The sequence below is a fragment of the Muscardinus avellanarius genome (assembly GCF_963383645.1).
Source record: "Muscardinus avellanarius genome assembly, chromosome: 11".
Lineage (NCBI taxonomy): Eukaryota > Metazoa > Chordata > Mammalia > Rodentia > Gliridae > Muscardinus > Muscardinus avellanarius.
This window is the reverse complement of record NC_137797.1, coordinates 109,914,035-109,938,049: the sequence shown is the minus strand read 5'-3', so window position 1 is coordinate 109,938,049 and position 24,015 is coordinate 109,914,035. Positions and strand designations below refer to the sequence as shown.

The following is a 24,015-nucleotide window of genomic DNA, read 5'->3' as shown; positions in this document are numbered from 1 at the left end:
GGCGGCGGTGTCGTGGGCGGCGGAGGGGACCTCGGCGAGCCCGGGCGGCGAAGCTGGGTCGGGACGATCGGAGCCGGGAAGCAGCCCCGGAGAGAGCCGCCACGTCTTCCGGAAACACGCAGCCGCCCCACCCCGGCACCAAGGCGGCCTCCCATTGGCTGAACGTGCCCCCGGCGCCGGCCAATAGCCCGAGGTCTTGTTCCGCGCTGCTCCGGTTGGCCACGCCCCTTGGCCAATGAGAGGAGGCTCTGGCTTGTGATTGGTTGCGCGTGCGGACCCGGAAGGGCGGATGCTCGGGGCTGGTGGCGGGAAGGTTATGTTGCGGAGCTGCTGACAGGTGCGTGGCGGGCCTGGCGCTCTGGGGCGGCGGCCGGGGGCCGGGCCGGGCCGCGCTCAGGTCACCCCTGGAATCGGGAGGTGGGTGACGCCGGCCGCGGCCTCGCAGGGACCCGGGCGCACCGCTTCGGTCTTTTTCCCTTTCTGTCGCCGATGGCTTCCTTCCACCGACTCTGGGGTTGGAGGATCCGGGCATTGCGCACTGCTCTGTCCGCACCGGGGGGATTCGGGCCCGGAGGAGCCAGCTCGTTCTCCACCCAGGGGCCATCAAAACCTCTTTCTTTGGAAACAGGGTCTTGCCTAGTGCCTGCCGAGGCTGGCCTCGAACCTGAGATCCACCTGTCTCAGCTTCCCAAGTACTGGAATTACAGGCGTGCCCAATAATAATGATAAAGATGATAGTAATAATAGTGATAGGGCTGGGGGTGTAACTTGGAGATAGGATGCCTGAATTCAATCCCTAGTACCCCAACTCCCCCACAAAACCTCGTTATTAACAGCCATCGTTTGTCGGGAGTACCGCTGAGGATGCCTTTTCCATCTCCTGCTTTACAGTGATGGGAGGAAGATAATTAAATGACTGGCCTCCAACTGCAGGTGGCAGGGATTGGAGGGAAATGAGGCTGGTTTAGCATGTTGAACCTCTATTGATTATGGTCGTCACTCTGTAAAGTTTTTCCTGTGGATACCTAGACTAGACTTCTAACCGAAAGACCTGCTAGAACTCATTAACTTCTGAATGCATTTCATATGGAGAGATCATTTGCTATAAGTTACACAGTTTGAAGCCGAGCATGGTGGCATACACTGTAATACTTGTACTTGGGAGGTTGAGACTGGAGGATCGCAGGCTCAAAACCAGCCTCGGCAGCCTAAGTGAGACCTTGTTTCAAAACAAATACAAACGGGCTTGAGGGTGTAGCTTGGAAGTAGAATGCTCCTGGGTTCAGTCCCCTAGTAACTTCCCCCACAGACTGCATAATTTGGAGAAGAAGCAGTCTTTTGATGCCATTATTAAATGAGTCATTCAAACTAGGGAAAATTGGATTTCGATCCTATCTCTTCATAAGGTAGAGACAGCCCCTGCTTTCAGTCTCAGCAAACCTGCTTGAGCCTGTGCTTGTATGCAAGGCACGTTGTCATCCTGCGCAGATGTAAATGTGAAGAGACTAAACACCTGCCCTGCTAGGACCTCATGGTCTATGGAAGAAATATTGAAGAGGTGTTCACACAGGGAATTAGAAGTCCTTGGCATATTCCCCCACTTTTAGTGATGTGTCCGTTTTATACTATTCGTCAGGACAAGAAAGAATAGCCTGTCGTCTCAGCCACATGCTGGCTTCAGAATTCTACATAGGAAGGCCAAGGTTCTATATAGAACGTATTCTGAGTAAGCGCAGGGCAGTGCTGAGGCTACCTTAGGAGAGTATTCTTAGTTTTAGAAAGTGACTGTCTACCTCAGGAACTCGGGAGAAGTGTTCATAGGATATTGGGGAATTTAAAGTTTCTACTTTCAAGCCTCATCTTTGATTTTCTCATATTCATGTTTAGGTTTTAGTCATTAAATCTTAATTATGGATCGTGTTTTCACCCATCACTAACCTTTTTATCTTTTTTCTTTATGAAATCCAGTAGAATAGAATACCAGTTTCCCTTTGAATACCAACTTAATTGTAGCTCTTTAAAGCAAGTGTCCGATGGGATGTTAAGCGATTAATTGATGTGTTGATGTATTTTGCTAGTTTGAGATATTGGAGTCTCTCCAACTTGTGACTTACGATAGGCTCTATTATTCCAGTTTTTCTTTTAAGTATGGAAAAAGGCCTAGAGGAACAGTGTGTGTAGTTTTGCTAAGATCACACTATCCTTGAGTGCCAGAACTGCTCAATGTTTGCATTTCTTTATCACTTTGTATTTGTTGAATGTTTGTTACTTGACATTGTCACATATGTTTCTGTGACTTGGTATGCTTCTCCAGAATCTAGATGATTTTTCCCAAACAAGCAAGCTATTGTGGGGAGAAAAGTTATTGTGTTATATAATTTGAAAAGTTACTGTGTTGTATAATTTACTTTCTAACATTTTTGGTTTTGTTTTTAATGGTGACATTATCGTTGATTGAGTATTGCCCATAGTACATCTTTGTTTTTGTTATTCTTTTGCTACTAGGTATTGAACCAAGGACCCAATATGCTAAGCAGGTACTTTAGCACTGAGGTACTTCCCCAGACCAAATAGAACTGTCTACTAAAAAATCTTACCCTGTTCTTTCATTTTTAGAAAGAAAAATTGGATCTCCAGTTCAGTTTTAGAATGGCGTCCGTCTCAGGTTGGTGGAAACGATAAATCTTTGTGGTTCACTCTGTTCTATTTGAATCAAATGCTCTTTGATAAGAAATAGTTGTTTTGAAAATTTTAATTCTAGAGATGACGCATCTTTAGCTTTTTTACCATGGTAAGATGAACACAACACGTACCACTTAACTGTTATTAAGTGAGCCACTCCTCGACATTCAGTGTGCTCACGTTAGCGTGCAACTATCCTCATGACTTTTCCATCACCCTGAGCTGGCCTCCGCACCTGTCCTCCTCCTCCTCACCCCCTTCCCCAACCCTGAGGTGCCGTGTCTCCCCTCTGCTTCAGGAACGGCTGTGTTCTCCGTAAGCTGCGGTGCACACGGGGGATTGTATAACATTTTGTTGTTGGCTTATCTCTTGTCATCAAGGTCCATCCTGTAAGATGTACAGAATTTATTCCATCTAAGGCTAATAATACTCCTTTGTATGTATCCACTACGTTTTATTTTTCCATTCATCTGTTGAAGGCATGGGGTTTTTTCCCCCTTTTGTCTGTATCAAATAATATTGCCATGAATATTAGTGTAGAAATGTCTCGGTCCTTTCAATTCTTTTGGGCATATAACTAGCACTTGCTGGATCCTACAGTGATTCTGTGTTTAAATTTTTGAAGAACTGCCATGTCGTTTTCCACAATGGATGTACCATTTTATATTCCTACGAGTAGGCACAAATGTTCCAAGAAATGATACATTTTTGATAGACATGTAGGAATCTAAGAAAGTATAAAGATGAAGATGCAATTCATTTATCACCCCCAAACTCAAATTAGTACTGTTAATTGTAATAAATTCTTAACAATAGTCTTCATGTTTTGTAGCTGCGCATGGTTGTGCACGCCTAGAATTCCATTACTTGGGAGGCTGAGACAGAAGGATAACAGGATTCTCAGCAGCCTAGTGAGATCCTGTCTCAAAACAAAAAATAAAAGGACTGGGAGTTGAGCTGGGAGTATAATACTCCTATGTTCAATTGCTAGTACCATACACACACAAAAATATGTTTTGTACATATTGTCTTATAACATGATTTAAAAAACATAATCTAACTTCTGACTTCTTAAATAGTCTGTGTTGTATTTTTTCTATTTTAGTACCCATACTGTGTTTTGTTGTTTGGAAGTGACATAATTTATTCATTTAATCTTGTAGTGCTGAAATTTTAGGCTGTATCCCCCTTTTAAAGTATACACAATGCTGCGTTGAACATATCCACGTCAAAATGTTTGTGTGCTTTTTGGGATATTTTGTTGGGTTCCTACAGGATGAGTTATTTGAAGATTTTTTGTAAATGTAAAAGAGAAATACATGTAAGATTCTTCCTTTCTCAGGCAGTGATTCATAGCAATTTGATGAATTTTCATCTATTTTTTTAGATTTTAAATTGTACTGGACTTATTAAATAAGACCTTGATACCAATTTGGTTTACAGATGCCTGGTAGAGTATCAGGTGGGATTTTACCAGCACAAAGTAGAAGCCGTAGGTTCATCCTTCTGCAACCATGGGAAGTGATTAAGCTCTTTCAATGTATGTTGTATGTGTATCTGGCACTGGGCTTGAAGCTGGCAGAGCCAGCAGCTGGGGAGAAAAGATGGCTAAGAAGTAGGTCATGAAAACAAAGACAAGCCGGGCGTGGTGGCGCACGCTTGTAATCCCAGTACTTGGGAGGCTGAGGCAGGAGGATCGCGGTTTGCGGACAGCCTCAGCTACTTAGTGAGGCCCTCTGCAAGTTAGTGAGACCCTGTTTCAAAATAAGAATAAAAAGTAAGGCTGGGGTGTAGCTCAGAGGTAGACAGTCCCTGGGTTCTACCTCTAGTTCCACCAAGAAAAAAAAATAATCAAAGACAAACTACCATCTGTGAAGCAAGCGGGACTTCTCTTTCTCACCAGAACTTGTATTAGTCTCTCGTTGCTTCTGATTCAGTTTCAGCGATGCAGAAGGTGAGGGTTCAGGAGAGCTGTAGGAGGAGGCCCATTAGGCTGTGGAGAGCTGCGAGCCCACTCTTCCTGCAAGGTTTCCTAGCAGCAACCCCAGTGCTAGTGAGGTCATCAGCCCTGGTTTTAAACGGACCTTAAATATGGAAACCAAGAGTGCCACCTCGCATCTGCCTTCCGAGTCACGAGCAGAGCTCTCCTCTGCGCCCCACACCGAGGGCTACGCAGGGAAGGGAGTTCTAGGACCGTTCGCTAAGTGAGCACAGCCCCGAGCTACACGACGCCTCCTCCTATCTGCTTCCCACCTAGACTTTCTTCTTTAATTGCTGTTAACTTCCAAATAAAGGCAGAGGCATGATGTAACTGTCCTAACATGATGTGGACTAGCCCTCTACAGCCAAGTGCGGACTGAGCCTCTTCCACAAGAAGGTATGGACTCTCTTTATTCATCTGTGCGTGGTGCTCACTCCTCCTTCTGCTGGATCACGTCCTCCTTGGTAATCTTGAGACCTAAATCCTGGCGTATGATGTTAACTTTTTACGTTAGATGTTCAGAGACCAGGGGAGGGACCCAATAAAACCACATAAAGCACAACAAAAACATGGACTTGGTTTATTTACAAAAACAAGAGAAGGAAGACTTATAGCTGCAAAATATTCTTGTTTCTCAACTGCTCCTGACACCATCGTTGGTATTTCCTAACTTCTTCAGCAACCTATTCTATAGCAGTTCAGCTGGCTGTGTGTTCGCTCAGTGAAGACCTACAGAAGCATGTGCTTCCCTGTGGTTGCTGTAATTCTCTCATAGCCTTAATTGTGGGATCTGGGTCTGGTAAGAGATGTCCTAGAAGATCCCCGGCATTCCGGGCACACTCCTCCTGACCTCTGTAGTGTCCTAGCGGTCTAACTTCCTCTTAGTAGTCTGGGCCACGTACCCCAGCCAGCATGGTGGCCCCTTCTTCATCTGCTGGTTACTGGCTTGAGGGACCCAAGGTGCCCAACTGGCAGTCAACCTGCCGTCTAGTGGAGCCGTTGCTTTTCCCCTCATAGACGCATTTCTTCCATGGTAACCGGAACCTCAAGAGCAGCAGAAGCAAGTGTATTAGAGACAAGAGGCATAGATGTAACAGTGGCTTCTGTGGTGCAATCAGAAGAGGAACCGCTCCGTGTCTGACCAACTCCCCAGGCCCACGGCTTGAGACCCTGGGAGAAACGGCAGCGATGCGCAGCTCCCCGCATCCTGGAGAAGACCTTCTGGCACCCAAGGTGTGGCTGCACAGCTGGCACCATGGCTGGGCCTCCAGAGGCCACTCCTCTGTCCTCGAGGGCCGCTGCTCCGGGACACGGAGGCACGTGCTTAGACCAGCGCATTCCTTCTGCATTACTCCATTTGCTGTAAGATGGAACCATGTCTTTGGTTCAAAGCAGTTTGCTGTGGAATGCACAGACATCCCTAAAGCAGTTTGCCCACGGCAGGTGTTGCGGAAGCGTTGCTATGGGGAAGGCAAACCCATATGGAGCGGGAGCCTCTGTGCCAGAGAGCAAAGCGCTGCCTGTCTTGTAGAAGGCTCCGGTGCGACCAGTTTTCCGTTAAGCATCGGGCTGTCCCTCCGGAGAATGATACCTCATTGGGAACTCAGGGCTGGTACGAGCTGCCCCGAGTCGGGCCCTCGGCTGCGTGTGTAGCCACGTTGGTCCTGGTGAGTGATGGTCCGCGCTGCTGCAGCGAGGGTCCTTTGTTCTTGACCTCATTTGAAAGGACAGACTGGGTGTGCGGCTGGCTCCTGTCCTCATCGTCTTGTGTGCCTGGTTGATTAGGACCTATCTTTGCAGAGGATATCCTCAGTGAGCAGTCACACAAAGATATTCCCACTCTGTGCCCTCTCAGAGAGCTCTACACATACTCCCTTCCCACATCCTTGCTACCAGCTTTCCACTCTTCTTCCTTTGAGTTTCTGACCGGCCTACCGCAGTCAATGGATGAACATGCCTCTGTACCTCCAGCAAAATGAGTGCGCACGCGCACTCCTTGAACGCTCGCCGACCGGAGGGCTTTCCTCCTCCCTTGTTCTTCAGGGCCCTCCGCAGGGGCACTGCGGTCCTCTGTTCACTTTTGGGGAGTGCCAGCGTGCCACGCAGAATCTTCTGTAAGTTAGGCCTGCCCCTTTTTTTCTTCCTTGGTCTGGTAATAAGGAACTAGTTACAGGGAACTCCCCACGAGATCGTAGATGCAGGTAGACTAAGAGGAGGCAAGATAGGGATCTCATCCGCAAAAATTCCCACCCTTGCTCGTGGCTTTCCTTAGAGCCTGCTTGAGCTCACTTTGTAGAGGCTACTCCATACATAACCCTGTCCGAAGAATCACAGGGAAAGATGAAACCTGATTCACGATAGCGCAGGTCACACGGCAGTGTAGTCGCTGGGAAGACCCAGGAGCGAGCCGGGGGTTGTTTCCACAGCGAGAATACTAGTTATCTTGAGTGACGTGGCTTTGCCCCCAGCCCTGATCTCCTGTGTTGGCCTCATCTGTACAGCGGAGGTGGCACGCTGCAGCTCTGCATCGTCGACTCTGGAGCCTCGTGAAGCTGTTGGGTCGTTTGGCTCAGTGCTAAGGCAGGATTGGGCGGCAGCCTCGTCAAGCCGTTGGGTCGTTTGGCTCAGTGCTAAGGCAGGATTGGGCGGCAGCTTTGGCTCTCGTTCAGGGCCTTATGGAAAATGGGAACCTTGGGTTACTTGGAAAACTGAGTGTATGTTGCCTTCCAAGTCCAAATATCCTCAGGTTGTGTGCCCTCTCGTAGTTCTGAGAAAGGCCCGATGTGGAAACTTGCCTTCAGTGAGTAACTCAACATGTCCCATCCCCTGCAGGGCTGCCAAGGTGGCAGGCCTCCACATTTTCATGGAGTTTCCTTCCCATCTCTGCTGTGTGCCTGGCTTGATGTCTAGCGGAGCTGCTGCTGCCACTTCCTGTTCAGCAAGGTGGATACGCACGGTCTCATCGGTGCCATGAGCCAGTGTGCGTCTGTCTAGTGGAAGGGAGAGGCCACCGAGGTGCCTGCAGATGAGATCACGATAGAGACCTGTGGTGGCCCTGCAGCCTGCTGCTGATGGTGTCAGTGGCAGGTATATGGATATAGAGAAAAATATATTCATCAGATAAATAGCTCTGTGCCAGGTGCCCAGGATGTGTTTTGTTCCATCAGTGAGATCACAGAAGGAACAGCGGTGCTGTTGGAACCACAACGTTATTAGTTCTACCAGCCTCGTGGACACATTTGTCTTCTGCGCAGGCCCCGTGGTGAGTTGATGGGGCTGCGGTAGGAATCATTACCCTGGCATCTTTCAAGCCCTCTCTGTGGGCAGCAATCTGCCAACTGTACGTGAGTGCAGCGGAGTGAATTCTCAGAGAACCAAGTACCACAGTGAGATGGCGAGCCACGGGGTCAAGGAAAGTCTAGACCCATCCAAGTCAGGTGACCAACGCAGCTGTCTTCCGGTCCTGCCAAGCAGCCACCTCTGTTGGTCTTCTATCCCAGCGTTCCATAAGGTAAAAGTAGAGGACACGTGCAGCACGTGGCCGAATCCACTCCTCGGTCCCCACCCTGTAAGTGAGGACTGTCCTGGGTCGGGAGGGGTCAATAGAAACCAGCAAAAGTGTCTATTTGACTAACTGTCCTCTTCAGAAAAGAAGAAAGAAATCACGCTCACCCCTGGAAATCTTCCTTAAGCAAATGAACAGAAGATGCTGTGAGAAGTGTGCGTGCTTTCTGTGTCTGCACTTTGTTCCAGCGCCCCTGGGGATATCTTTGGAAATGTGAGGAGCTGACCATTAAGAGCGCTGTAAGTGTGCACGCACGTCACTTTCACGGTGAACTACGTTATGGTGTGAGGCTGACACAACAATAAAAATATTAACAAGAGACCTCGAGACCTTTAGCGGGGTTGGAGCTCTGCTCACGGAGCTGGCTAAGCAGCCGTCCCTGCCCATCGGGGCAGCAACAAGGGACGAGATGGAGGTGAGCAGGGAGCCGGGGAGAGCCGGGACTTGCCCCTGCGTGCCCTCGTCCTCGGGTGTGACTGCCAGGAGGCAGTGTCCTAGTGCAGAGCGGCGTCCCTGCTGCAGAAAGTGGCAAAGAAACCTCACAAAAGACTCAGAGAAGCCAAAGGCTGCTGGCCAGCTTGCTGCACCAAGGAGATTTAGCAAGAGCTGGAGGAACTGGCTTCTGCCCGCTGCCAGCTAGGTGAGCTGGCAGATCCCTCACAGCGGGCACGTGCTGCTGCGGCCGGGACCCTGCAGCCTTCCACGAGAACCAGGCTGCCGCTCCCCTCCACCTGTCAGACTTCACTTGTGTCCGGACTTAACCCAGAGCCTGCAGGCAAGGGGATTCTGGCACTTACAATACAAAGCCACTTCAACATCCTCTTGGTGTGTGGGGGGAGCGGGGGGCTGGGGATTGAACCCAGACATTCTACCTCTCTGAGCTATACCCCCAGCCCTTTAAAATTTTTTTTTGTATTTTTATTTTTGAAATGGGGTCTCCCTTAGGTTGCTGAGTGTGTTGCTAAACTGCTGAGGCTGGTGTTGAACCTGCAATCCTTCTAGCTCAGCCTTTTGCAAGTACTGGCGTTGCAGGAGTGCACCACCATACCCAGACCAGCATCCTGTTTTAATCATAACCATAAGGTTTCATCTTGTGAAGAGGCATGAAAGTTTTACACTGCCTAATGCAGGCATATGTATTAAAAGCATGCCTTAAATTTTTCTAGCTTCTGTTGATGTAATTAATGTCATTTTGGCCTTAATACTTGGACCGATTAGAATCAGACATTGAGGCTTCTTTATAAATAGTTAAGATGGACTTGCAATGCCAGTTCCAGTAGCCCTCTTAATTTTTCTTTCTACTTGTTGCATTATCTTGTTTAAAAGTAATAACTGCTTATCATTGCCATCATATCAATAAAAATATGAATATTTTCATGAAGTAACAGCAAAGCAACCAGAAGGTTAGCTTCATCCTGCTTCAGAGTCTGGCGCTTTCTTTAGGCAATTTAGGAGATTGCTGGACTTGTGTAGCGTAATACAGATAAGAACTATTTAACTTAGCCTTATGCTAAAATTGAGATGTGTTTAAAAGTTTCTTAGAAAGTTTTAACTTTGTAAGACTTTTCAGTATGTCTCATATTTTAGGTGGGGATGGCGTTTTTGTTTATTTGTTTAAACAAATGAAAATCATTTAACTATAATAATTTTAAAGTGGGCCTTTTGACATTGTGTACTTGTTGCTTCTGTCCCTCTGCCTGTAACAAATCTCACTTTAGTTACCAAGAACTGTGTGAAAGAAGTAAGTCTGCCCCGATTCTGTGCGGGGAAAAAAAAAAAAAAAAAAAAAAGAACTGTCACTAATGTTTGACTGTAAACTAGGTGCCGTGTTAAGAACTGTCAGTGTTATCTCAGTGCTTTCCAATGACATTTCAGATGTTAGCTTTAGCCACACTTTATAGGAGACGAATCGAGATGTTCAGACCTTAAGAAGAGGACCTGAGATCGAACCCAGGTCTGTGTGACCTCAGAACTTGAGGTCTTGTTCACTCTGCTCTACCGCTTTAAGGCTGTTTATAACTTAGGCGGCTACAAGCAGCCAGAAGCCAACTGGGAATCCTACAGTGTAATGAATTCTGTCTACTCATCCTCTCTCCTCACGCTCCCCAGCTCTGACCGAGGAGTTGGATTCTGTAACCAGTGAGCTGCATGCAATAGACATTCAAATTCAAGAACTTACGGAAAGGCAGCAAGAGCTTCTTCAGAGAAAGTCTGTCTTAACAAAGAAAATAAAAGAGCGCCTGGAGGCTTCGGACGCCGGGGCCAGCACAGAATGTGATTCTTCACCTGCCGCCTGGGACAAAGAAGGTTTCCTTTTTCCTTTGCGTGTTTTGTTTCTTCTCATTTCTTTAAAGTCATTCTGCCTGGGTGAGTGCTTTCCAGTCACTGAGAGGCGAGACTGGCCCTTCCTTCAGTGGGTTGGAACCGTCTTTACCTATGCTCTGTAATCTTTTCAAATTAAGCTTTTAGTCTTCCCACTTTGTTTTCATCTATGGTTCTTGGGACATCGATCAATCCTTAGAAGAAAGATACTTCAATTAAATATTTCAAGATTTAACTACAAAAAAATTACTCAGACTCCTTGCCAGAGTATAGTTCATTTTCCTGCCATAACAAACAAACCATTCTTGATTCAAAATCCTGAATGAAGCAGTATGTTTATCATAAATTATAATAGATGTTATAATTCCAGAAGGAATTTTGGTGCTTTTGTGGAGACTGTTTTCCAGTGGCAGACTCGTAAACAAAATGTTTACACTAGGAACTCCAGATAATGGTTAACTTTGTTTTTGATATTTGAATTTTTTATGATATTGCGAATTCCTTAATCAGCATTCAGAGCATTTTTCACACACCTGAATGAACACTGCCCTCATCTTAGTGGGTTAAATCTCAACTAACACGTATTTATGGGTTTTTTTCCTGACGTACCGTCCTTTATTTAGTTTTCTCTTTCCTTATCTTAGTGTCTTACACCAACCCCAAAATTATTGCTATAATTTCAAAAACTAATAGCTCATAAGTATTAAGTCATATATGTTTGTCTGATTTGTGTGCATCAGAAAAGCACCCTCATTGATGTCTGTGTCTCATAATCCTAATAGTTCGTGTCTTTTTAGCTGATTTTTCTCTTTCTAGATTTTCCGTGGTCTGGCAAAGTCAAAGAGGTCCTGCAAAATGTCTTTAAACTGCAGAAGTTCAGGCCACTGCAGCTGGAGACCATTAATGCGACCATGGCTGGGAAAGAGGTGTTTCTCGTGATGCCCACGGGGGGTGGGAAGAGCCTGTGCTATCAGTTACCAGCGCTGTGTTCAGATGGTGCGTATGAGTGAAGAGGACTGAGTCCAAACAGCTTCTCTTCGTATATTTAACTTTCTTCAAAAATCATTTTTAGCTAAACATGCAAAAATCAAGTGCATTTGTGTTTGGTTCATCTTTATATTAGTAGAGAGTATTTTCTGAAAGACGTTATGCTGGGCGTAAAACTTATTGGGAAGTGGAAAAGAGAGAAAAGAGGAGGAATTCAGTTTGGGACATAATGAATTTATGATGCCTAAAGACAGTTGGGTGGAGGGATGTCTGGGTCTAAAGCTTCGGTGTGAGAGATCGGGCTAGAGGAGCTGGAGGCTTTAGTGTGCACATGGCGGAGAAGCCGTGGAAGTGGGCTGTGTCATCCAGAGCAATTTGAGGAGAGGAGAGGAGAAGGATGGGGAAGGAGAGGAGGGGGGAGCAGAGAAGGGGGAGGGCCTTGAGCAGACGCCTGAACACACATCAGCAGAGAAGGAGGGGCTTTCTGGGAAGCTGAGGAGGAGCAGCAAGGTTTAGGAGGATAATCAGGAGAGAGCAACGTTATCAGAGGCCAGGAGAGGAGCGCGTTTGAAGGAGGGAGCAGTCAATAGCGATGTTCGATGTGGTGGCGCACGCTTGTAATCCCCGCGCTTGGGAGGCTGAGACAGAAGGATTGCACAGGTTCGAAGCCGGCCTCAGCTACTTAGTGAGGCTCTCAGCAACTTAGTCTCAGCTACTTAGCGAGGCTCTCAGCAACTTAGTGAGACCCTGTTTCCAAATAAAATATAAAGTAGGTCTGGGAGTATAGCCCAGAGATGGGAAGCCTCTGGGTTCCACCCCTAGTACCACCAGAACAACAAAAAGAATTCTGTTCAGTTTAGTGACAAAGGGCATATTCACCTTGGGTCCAGTAATTTCAGCAGAAAGGTTGGGCAGACAGCAAATATCAGTGATGTGGCTGAGGAGGTGTGGAAGTGCAGAGGTGCGGGGCCATGCCCTGGAAAGGGATAGTAGGAAGGAAAGAGGCGGCAGAACCCAGCTAGGGGTTGTCTGAGTGTTGGAGCTGCTATAATAAAACACTTTAGACCAGTCACTTGTAAACACTAGAGGCTTATTACTCACATTGCGGAGGCTGGACAGTTCGAAAAGAAGGTACCAGTAGATTTGGCGTTTCTCAAGGGCCTGCTCTTCACACGTGACTTTTCTTTTGTTTTTCTTTTTCTTTTCTTTCTTTTTTTGGGGGGGTACTGGGGATGGAACCTCGGGGCATTCTACCTCCAAACTACATCGTCAGCCCTATTTTTTATTCTTTATTTAAAAACAGGGTCTCACTGAGTTGCCAGGGGCCTCCCTAAGTAGCTGAGGCTGTCTGTGAACTGCGATCCTCCTGTCTCAGCCTCCCGAATGCTGGGATGACAAGCGTGCGCCACTATGCCCCCTGGCCAGACTATATTGTTAATAACTATATGAGCAATTGTTCTTAGCTATACAGGCTGTTGCTGACTTATACAGAAAGCTTTGGAATAATTTTTACCTGTTGTTACTGTTTGCCACTTGACCTGATTTATGTATTACTTTACTGAGATTACTGATACCGATCAGTAATATAACAAATTAAACATTCAAAACGTTAAAAGTCTGTCTTCATTTGTATAGGACTGACTCAGGGAAGACATTTTTGTTTCGGCATATACTCACCTCGTTTGGTCAGTTTTCATGCCCATCTGTTATTAATGAGGGTGAGAGATATGTGGTAAATCACTAAAATTTAATTGAAAGTTGCGTGAACCTGTGGGTGATGCCAGGGGGTTAGAGTAAGAGGGCGACCGAGCACGGCTCTGTCTGGTGGTGAGTAAAGTATACGATGATTCTCTTTTGCCATTTCAGGCTTTACACTTGTGATCTGCCCACTGATCTCTCTTATGGAAGACCAGTTAATGGTTTTAAAACAATTAGGAATTTCAGCTACCATGTTAAATGCTTCTAGCTCTAAGGTATGAATTTTGAATTCTGTGGATTCTTTTTTTTTTTTAAAACTCTTCATTGAAATAGGAATCTTAGCTAGAGTTATGATGCCTACCAAATTATAAACTATTACTTACATCAGGAAATAAATATCTATTTCGTATCAGACAGTGTTAACTTAGACAACGTTAACTTTTATGTACTTTCTAAACCTTCTTGCCTTTTATACTGAAACATAGATTGTAGCCTCATGAAGTAACTTATTGATAAATTTTGTTCACAGATATATAAAGTGGTTATAAATATAGTATTAGGATTGATAAAATCGATAGCCATAGCTATTGCATCTAGCTCATACTTTGTGATTTATTAGACATTATATAGAATTATGGCTTCATAAAGTAGATGCTTTTCTGTGCGGTATTGAGGATGAACTCGGGGCTGCATCCCGAGCCCTCGGCCCTTTTGATTTTGAGATGAGTTCTTGCTGAGTGGCCCAGGCTCGCCTGGAACTCGTGATCCTCCTGCCTCAGACTCCAAGTAGGTAAGCGGGTGGACTTACAGAAGAAGTGCTTCCTGTTGGAGCATCTTTTCAGGTCCTTCATCTCAGTTTGGTCGAGTGAGATTAATCCTTTATCGTCAACAATGCAGATGGAAGTAGATCACTAGCATGCTGCTTGCAGAGCTGCCGTCAAGTTTGGTACATGGTCCTGATTTCAGTTTTAATGAACCCAACGTCTGTTTCTGGAAGAGCCCTGGGCTGTTGCTTCTGTGGAACTGACGCCTTCATTTCCCACTTAGGATTGCGGTCTGCCAATTTTATACTACTATTATTGTGCTTGTTTTGCCGTGTAACAGGAACATGTGAAGTGGGTGCATGCTGAAATGGTAAATAAAAACTCCAAGTTGAAGCTGATTTACGTGACTCCAGAGAAGATCGCCAAAAGCAAAATGTTTATGTCCCGACTAGAAAAAGCGTACGAAGGCAGGAGGCTGGCCCGGGTCGCCGTGGATGAGGTCCACTGCTGCAGTCAGTGGGGCCATGACTTCAGACCCGGTATGTGCGCTTCGCCCAGAAGCCCATCTTCCAAACCAGCCCCCAGGGTGGCCACCGCTCCTCCATCAAGGCTACTTGTCTCTTGTCTTAATATGAGAGAGGGCAAGAGGAGGACCCTCCTTCTACCCCGCTGCCCTGTCCAGTGTCCTTTCTTTACCCTTCGAAGCAGCGGCTTGCTGGCCAGCATTCTAGAATATCTCTGCGGTTTTTAAGATCTCCCAGGTCCATAACGAATTTGCAGTCTCTTCTAAGTCTCTCCTTTGGCCATCATTCTGGGGGTGTTTTCAGCTTCCCCCCAACTCCTGACTGTACAGGTTTGACGAGATCTTTTGATAATCATTCCTTCACCAACCTAACCCTGTAATCACAGCCTAAAGTAAGTTACTCAGAATTATTCCATCCCCCAATTTTTAAAATAGCCTCCTCCCTGGCTTCACCCTCTGTGCATTCTGAGGCTTCCCACGCTCTAAGGGCCCTGCTGGGCGCCCCTCTCAGTCTCTGCGTATTCCTCCACGGCTCCCGTCCCCCCGGAGCAGCCCACTTTCCCATCCTGCCTGACCCTGCGTGCCTGTACTCGCTTCTGTCCGCTGGCTCTGGGCTGCCTGTCCCTCCTACCACCTGGCCGAGATGCCCGCGCCACGCTGAGGTGCCGGCTCCACCCAGACTTGTGTCTTCTCCGTCCCTGTTTGGCTAGTGAGCCATGTCAGGAAGTTACCTAACTGCGTTCATCTCTGCCTTAATTCAGCTGGGCCGCCCTGGGTCATCCTGCCAACGTGCTCATCATTAACCTTTCGTTCAGTCCTGACTCCTGCTTCCCACAGGCTAGGGGCCATCAAACATGCCCATCTCCTCTTTCTCCTTCTAAGCCTTAATATATAACCACACACTATATATATATATATATATATATATATATATATATATATATATATATATATATATTACATTATATAGAAGGCTTAATATATATTAAGTCCATATATATATATATATATATATATAGGCTTTATACATATACTTAATATATATGTATTATATATATTAATGTATATAATACATTATATATTAAAGCTTAGAAGGGAAATATATATACATATAAAATATATTTTTTTCCTTTGTCATTCTTCAGGCAAAATTGCTTGACTTCATAAGGGTGACTGTGACCAGCTCTGCCTCGTCCATGTCGGCCTTGCAGAGATGTGGTCTTCCAAGTCCCCTGCTCCTGCACCTTCAGTCTCACTCACCCCTCCCTAGAAACAGAAACAGAGACGAAGCCCCTCCCACCCTCCTAGCCCTGTAGGGTATCGTCCAACCCCTGGACTTCCCTGACCCTTCGTGTTTCCCTCCCACCATCTTCCTTCCTCCCCTCGGTCCTTCTTGATCTCCAGTGTCATGCCTCTGCCCCCCCAGTGCCTGAAGCCGAGGCCCCCGTGCCCCCGCTCCCCACGGCCGAGCACCATCCGTCTTCCCACTTAACTCGAGCACACTGCACAGGGGCCGTCCTCCGCCCACCACACCCGTGGCCTTGTGTTCTGTAATGTGACACCTTTGAATTTCTCCTTTCCTGTTTCCATCCTTGCATATTACTGTTCTCATGTCAGTCTTTATTTTTTCTTATATTTCTCCAAGAATAGCAAACCTATGGCCTCAAGACCACATTCTCTAACTTCTGAATTACCCAGGGTGCTGTTTGTGTGTGTGTGTGTGTGCCTCCAGCCCAGTACTCGGGAGGCTGAGGCAAGAGGATTGCAGGTGTGAGACCAGCACGGGGCAGCTTAGTAAGAACCTGTCCACCAAAAGAAAAGGGGGCCCGGGGGTGCAGGTCAGTGGTAGACGGCCTCCGGGTTGTCCCCGGGGCTGCTCATATCCACACAGACATTAGAGGAGGCATTGACGGTGTGCGTGATGTTAAGTGCATCATTGCATCCTCCAAGGATGTCTGTATCCTTGGGTGCTTTATCTTTTCCAGATTATAAGGCTCTCGGCATCTTGAAGCGGCAGTTTCCTAACACGGCGCTGATCGGGCTCACTGCCACCGCAACCAATCACGTTTTGAAGGACGCTCAGAAAATTCTGTGTGTTGAAAAGTGTCTTACTTTTACGGCGTCTTTTAATCGTCCCAATCTTTATTATGAGGTATGTAACTTTTGTGACGATTTATTGCTTTTGTGAAGAGTTATAGCAAAGAAACTGCACTTTTTCTTTGTGTTTCTTCGCACGCGTAATCGTTAACTATCTGTAAGAGTGTTTAAATCAGGCTGTGACTATAATGTCATCATAAGTGGATTCACGCGTGCTTTAACCATACCTGACTTGTGCTGCATAATCCTTGAGGGCAGATAAAAGACACTGCCTTTTTAGGTGAGACTATCTTTTACATAAAATATGAGCAAGTCACTTGAATTAGTTCAGTTTGTGAACATTCTGTCTTATATACGGATGGAAAGAATGGATTGATCCCACCGACCTCACTGACTCCTCTATTGAAACTCTGAATGGATAGAAATATGAACATGGCGTTAGGTTTGCCAGTACACCCTATTCAGATTTTATTTAATACCTCTGCTTGAAAATAAAATAACCTAATAGCTATCTTTTCTTTTTAACCCTCATAAAAAACAGTTTAATCTCTTTTCTGATTTGTTACTAAACAGCTACTTAGACTGAAGATTGTTTTTTATAAAAGTAGCATCAGAAAATGAGTCTCCATCTTTTCAAGTGATTCACAGCTTCTATGCCCCTTCTCTGCAAATTAAAAACTAAGAATGAAGAACAGAGCGTGGAGCTGGGCGTGGTGGCGCATGCCTGTAATCCCAGCACTTGGAAGGCTGAGATAGGAAGATTGCAGGTTCGAAGCCAGCCTCGGCAATTCAGTGAGGCTCGCATCAACTTAGTGAGACCATTTCCAAATACAATGGGGCTGGGGATGGTATGTAGCTCAGGCACCCCTGGGTTCAATCCCCAGCACCACACACAAAAATTAAGAGCGTGGGAGGTGCAGAGAGCTAGCCATGGCTCCTGAGGCAAGGGGAGCCCACTGTGCACGTGAAGGAATCGTGCTTTAGGAGGCCCGGAGTAAAAGGCCCTGTGGGCGGGACTCACTCCTTACCCTTAACGAGATCGCTCTGTCCTAGGTTCGGCAAAAGCCCTCCAACACGGAAGACTTTATTGAGGACATTGTGAAGCTCATTAATGGGAGATACAAAGGGCAATCAGGTAATTAAAAACAAGCCAATTTGGGGGACTGAGGGATCATTTTCAAAATGTAACATCATACACTTACACGGATAAATGGCTAACACCTAAATATATTAACATGGCAGAAGATACCTGAAATGTTGTAATAAAATTAGTGTACTTGGTCGTCTTATAGACCAGATATGACAGTTGCTTATGTCACAGGTTACTGTGTATGTCCAGAGAACTGCTGGACAGACTCTTGTTTCTTTACCCCTAGAACGAGCTCATGTGTTAGTAATCAGTGGCACATAATGTATTTAAGTATGGTATACAGGATAAAGGGGTAAGCCCTGATGTGTGGATATGTAAATACGGTCCCTTTTGTAAAGGACATGTTAGATAAATACATAGTATATGTGTAACAGGTTAAGCAGAGATGCGGTTGACAGCAGGTGTCCCTGTATTCCAGGATTGATGTCTAGGCAAGTAATAGTGAAGCAAAGAGTCTGTGTAAAGTAACATCTCGAAACCATTCTCCAGCATTTCAGGAGATAGTGATGGGTTTCCTGTGTCAAAGGAGTTCCATGATCAAACACATTGAGGAAGGCTGCAGTGACTCCGTTTCCCTCCGCTGGAGTCACAGGGAATAAATATTAGCACACTGGAAGTTCTGACCAGCCCTGAATATCATTCTGTGGACCGTCCCCAGACGCATCTGCATGTGCAACTTTTTCTCTCAGCTGTTCGTTAACATCTCGAGGAGCTGTGGGGATCAGTGGGAGGAATGCTGTGTAGCGGCAGATAAAGCTGGAGAGAGAAAAGAGGTCATGGGAACCAACAGTGGTAGCTCGGGGCGCATTTCTGCTTTACAGAAAGCTGGGGATCAAATCTCAAATTATGCCCCCAAATCATTATATGCGCAGGGCCTTGGAATTTTTTTGTAGTTCTACCCCCTCCCCCTTGCATTTTATTTTTCAGTATCTTGAGTGTATTGAAAATAGCCTCCCAGGGAAGTACTATACAATTACGTCTAATGCCTGGCAATATTTTACTGCAGGAATCATATACTGTTTCTCTCAGAAAGACTCTGAACAAGTTACGGTTAGTTTACAGAATCTGGGAATTCACGCTGGGGCCTACCATGCTAATATGGAACCGGAAGACAAGACCAAGGTTCACACGAAATGGTCAGCCAATGAACTTCAGGTGAAGTGTCTATTTTCAGTAGAAACCTAATTCACACACGTTTCAGCTTGATGTCACCAGCTGATGGAGTGTTAAATATTGTAGGTAGTAGTGGCAACAGTTGCATTTGGTATGGGGATTGATAAGCCAGATGTGAGGTTCGTTATCCATCACTCAATGAGCAAATCCATGGAAAATTACTACCAGGAGAGTGGGCGTGCAGGTATGTAGAGCTCAAAAGTCACTTTTTAAGAAAGCTTTTTCAGAATACACATTATAAATGCCTAATCTGTACTTTTAAAATTTACTGGGTAGTATTTTTTGAACAAAATCTTTTTTTTTTTTTGTACTTATTTTCCATGGGGAAATTTTTTTAACTTATGTTCTATGTTTTATGCTCTCTTGGGGTGTTATGAGTCGTTTCCTTTATCTGCTAATTATTTAATGTTCATCTCTGCCTTTTGAATTTTTCATTAGTGGCTTTAAATCTGTAACACACATCTGTGACTTAGGGACATATTTTTAAACTTAAAGGTGATTGTTGATAAGTCTTGAGTCATTTTTTATAAATGTGAGGGTAGCAGTTACAAGTAAACTTTCATACCTCTAAAATTTCTAGATATAGTAAGAAGCATTGCCAGCCAATGTGACATGTATATTATTTTTGTATTTTGTGAGCTTAAAAAGTAACTGCAGTCTCAAGCTGTCTCACCCCGCAGGTCGAGACGACAGGAGAGCAGACTGTATTTTGTATTACGGCTTTGGAGATATATTCAGAATAAGTTCCATGGTGGTCATGGAGAACGTGGGCCAGCAGAAGCTGTACGAGATGGTGTCGTACTGCCAGAACATAAGCAAGTAAGCCGCACGCCTTTTTGTAACACGCCAAGGACACGCAGAGCATTGAAGTGAATGACATCATCTCGAGGCCTTGCCAAACACCTTGGCATTAACGCCACTGTGGGAGGCTGTGGGTGGACCACACGCTCTCTGTGATCTCCCTTGAGCCAAGATGAAGCCTCCGAAACTGCAGTTTTTCACATGGACGATTTGGGACGCACTGGCGCTGAGGGGAAGCCTTTTCCTGCTGGCGTTGGTGTCAGCGTCGTCACTGGGGAAAGGTGTATGAAAGGGGCGTTTTGGGTGGCGCTCAGGAGCACGTGCCATGTACCGTCTGCTGTGCAGTCAGGCGATCGGGATCACCCCATAATCCTTATGGAGTCACTTTGAACCTGTGTAGCGTGGCCTCGGTGGCTGCCCGATGGCCTCGAGGTCCGCGTCATCCTTGTGCTCCTAGCGCTTGTCACAGAGGGGCGCAAGAGCATGGCGGTGGCGAGTGGTAACCCGGCAGTGATAGGAGCTGCCATTTTCTTCCCAATATAGGCTATAATAATTTGGTTAGATGGGAAAATGACAATTCTCTTAAAAGTCTAATATGTCTCTTGAAACCTATTTTGGGGTTTAGAATCAAATATTGTTAATTTAAAACATAAGAAATTACTGTCAAGAACATTTTTCTAATAGCTGTAAGATATTGAATCTCAGGAAAAAGTTGTAGTGCAGAGGGCAGAGTCCGCGCCCTCCTCACCCCACCCGTGTGTCTGCTCTGGTGGCAGGAGGTCATTAAATTGCTAACCAGCGGGCCCTAAGATGAGGATCATACAGGATGACCTGGGCAGGCTCAGGGTAATCGCAGAGGTCCCTGAAAGTGGGAGAGGGATGCAGGGAGGTCAGAAAGATGCAGTGTGAGGGCTCCGTCCATTCTTGCTGGCTTAGAGGAAGGGGGCCGGGGCCCCCAGACGCCAGCATCCGCTAGGAACTAGAAAAGACAAGAAAACGGATTCTCCCCTCGAGCTTCCCAAAGGAACGCCCTCCTGCTGCGCCCCCGACCCAGCGAGGGGCTGGGCTAGATTTCTAAGTTACAGAACTGTGAGGTTGGCGGTACTGGCAGCAGTTAGAAGCCCACAGAACACGTAACGGTGTATTCTGAAGTGCTAGTTTTTAAGGCTGTATTAGATCATTTAATGATTTGCATCTCTGAATGTGTTTGCAGATGTCGCCGCGTGTTGATAGCTCAACATTTTGATGAAGTGTGGAACTCAGAAGCCTGTAACAAAATGTGTGATAACTGCTGTAAAGACATTGGTACGTGTGTTGTTTTTAGACTTTTACAGGTTAATATATATATATAGCTAAGCTAGAACTGCACGGGGGAAGTATAGACCCCAGATGGATGCAAAAGTTTAAGAAAGGTATGACAAGAATTTTCCAGATTTGAAAATACGACAAAAATTTGAAACAAAGGTGAATAAAAGTCACATGGGTATGCACACATTCATGTTGACGTGAAATTTTTAAAAAATAAGGACGGAATGTAATTCCTCTGAATAGAAATGCTATTATGTAAGAAAATGCTCGCCTCCTGATTCCCTCTAACTGCAGAGTCAGTTTTGAGGAAGAAGATTTAGCACCAAGTAGTGAAATGGCTGATTACTTCTAAGGCGTTGGCTTGGCAGTGTTTTGGTGCTGAGTTTTAACTTTTTTTCCATTCTGTATTTCGTGTTCTTGAAAAGCTAGACTAACCAGTTCTTCATACGAAGCCTCATTAGGTTCTGACGCCTTGATGGGTGGAGGTCACTATACTTTTAACTTTGCAGCTAAAGAAAGTTATTTATGGGTTTCTTAAGACTAATACTGGCCAAATTAATAAGAGCTTGAGTACTGCTCTTAATAATGGGGAATAGCTATTCCGAACACTCGTGTCCGTAGGAACCCATAGGAGCTTTCACTTTGGCTTACGGAGCACAAATCAGATTAGGTTGAAGAATGAGCTCTCCTCTGACACCTGCCTCTTAGTAAGTGTCCGGCAGATACTTTTGCATCCTGAGAGCAAACCACAGGCCGTAGGATAAGCTAGTTATTTTCTTTACATCACTATAAATACCCCACAATAAGTTATAGACTAAAACTTGGTCTAGTGACTTGAAGAACAGCCAGTCTTAATTTCGAGCACTGTTTTTAAATCATCACGTGGGGGCTCACACTGATAACTAGTTTTAAACCAGCGTAAGCCGGGCGTGGTGGCGCACGCTTGTAATCCCCGCGCTTGGGAGGCAGAGACAGGAGGATCACGCTGGTTTGGAGCCAGCCGCGCGCCCTGGTTTAGGAGACCCTGTTTCTAAAAAAAATGTAAAAATAGGTCTGGGAGTGTAGCCCGGAGGTAGAAGGGCTTCCAGGAACCCCAGTACCACCAAAACAAACAAAACAAAAAAAACAGTGAGTGTAAGCACTTGCCCTCATTTCTAAACCCCAGTTGTCTGTAACCATTTCTCCTTCATTGTAGTGTTTGAAAAAAAGAATGTAACAGAGTACTGCAGAGACCTGGTCAAGATCCTGACGCAGGCCGCAGCCCTCAACGAGAGGCTCACGCCCCTGAAGCTCCTGGATTCTTGGATGGGAAAGGGCGCGGCCAAGCTGAGAGTGGCCGGTGTGGCGGCCCCCGCGCTTCCTCGCGAGGATCTGGAGAAGCTCATCGCGCACTTCCTCCTGCAGCAGTACCTTAAGTATGCACCCCCGCCCCTCGTCTCTCCGTCTTGTCTGATTCTTTCTCATTTTCTAACTGCAAGAGTGAGTGGCTTTGCAGTTATTTCGTGTGCGCTTTTTAAAGCGATACAAAGCAATTTACCCAACATCGGCAAACGCAAACCTTAATCACGAGGGAGTCAGAAAGGCTCATCCCTACTTTCTAGGAAGATTCTATTTGTGCTGTTGTGGTAGCACATGGTTTCATTATTTCATATTAAAAATCTTAGCTATTTCTTTTATAACCCTGTTTGTTTACTGTTTTGATTGTTGGCTGTTTTCTTCTGCAGAGAAGACTACAGCTTTACAGCTTATGCTACCATTTCATATTTGAAAATTGGACCTAAAGCCAATCTTCTCAACAGCGAGACACATGTTATCTCCATGCAAGTAAAGAAGCGCACGCAGAACTGCCTCCGGGTAACTGACCGGCGGTCGATGGCTTGCTTTCTGTTGAACCTAGGGCTTCACACGTGGTCAATAGGGGCTCTGCCTCTGAGCTCCATCCCGTCCCCATTCAGACTGCTACATACCCAAAGAGCTGTGACCTAGCTTCCTCCCTTCCTTCCACCGGGGATGGAACCAAGGCATTCCACCTCTGTGCTACACCTTCAGCCCTTTTTATTTTTTTTATTTTGAAACAGGGTCTGAGTCGTAGAGGGGCTTGTTAAGCGTCTGAGGCTGGCCAAGAACGTGTGATCCTCTAGTCTCAGCCTCCCAAGAACATGCTTGTCTATTTGAAACATACATTAAAGCCTATGGTAGTGCTTTTTCTGCAGTTTTATCATAGGTTCAGGTGAATACAAGGAGAGAGAAATCAGTTTTCTTCTTATATTCTGAATTTGGAAGAGAAAGTATAATATTGTTTTCAGGGAGATATTAAACAGAAGTGTTCAGACTAGCCGAGCATGAACTAGGGGTTTCCAACTTCCTGGAACGAGGGTCCCATTTTAAAAGTCTCATTTTAGAAGCTCCCCCCTGTGGTACTGGTTGGTTGTGCTCAGTGCAGTTAACAAGTCGCTCTCGCTTCTCCAGAAGCACTGTTGCAAACCAGGGACCCTCCAGCCTGCAGTGGCAGGCCAGGTCCTACTGTGTCGAAGCCACGGCCAGGGCTCTGTGGGTTTTCCTTCCCTACATCACACCCCTGTAATTTAAGATAGAGCTCATATCTGAGTAGAAATCTGGAAATGAAAACCAGACCCCTGGACACTGAAACAAGCTAACTGGTGCGGGAGGAGTATTTGAGAATATGCATCCCGTGAGAAAACTGAAGAGCTGTGTGTTTATGCTTGTCGTTCTGTAGGCTGAGTCATCCGAAACTTGTAATTCTGAACGCGTCGCTAAAAAGGGGGAAGAAAAAAGTTCAGGTAACTTCCGGAAGCCTGCCAGCATGCTTCAGCAATCTGGTTCTAAGAATACAGGGGCTAAGAAAAGAAAAATTGATGACGCCTGAAATGACTGCTTCTAATTTCCCACGAAAAGAACTTTTTATGCATGCATACATTAGTCAACAGTTTGATTTTAAGGACG

The 24,015-nt window shown here is 45.9% G+C and overlaps 1 protein-coding gene across 1 annotated transcript; it reads left to right on the top strand.

The window, feature by feature from the left end:
- Positions 1-2,526: 2,526 nt before the first annotated feature.
- RECQL (RecQ like helicase) lies at positions 2,527-23,938 on the top strand (the record flags this gene model as incomplete). Its single annotated transcript, XM_080705045.1, has 15 exons — positions 2,527-2,553; positions 2,617-2,665; positions 10,338-10,535; positions 11,367-11,546; positions 13,404-13,510; positions 14,340-14,538; positions 16,508-16,674; positions 17,673-17,754; positions 18,776-18,924; positions 19,009-19,126; positions 19,623-19,761; positions 20,957-21,048; positions 22,247-22,466; positions 22,776-22,905; positions 23,789-23,938. The coding sequence occupies 15 exons, from the start codon at positions 2,527-2,529 to the stop codon at positions 23,936-23,938; spliced, it is 2,007 nt and encodes a 668-aa protein (XP_080561171.1).
- Positions 23,939-24,015: the final 77 nt, after the last annotated feature.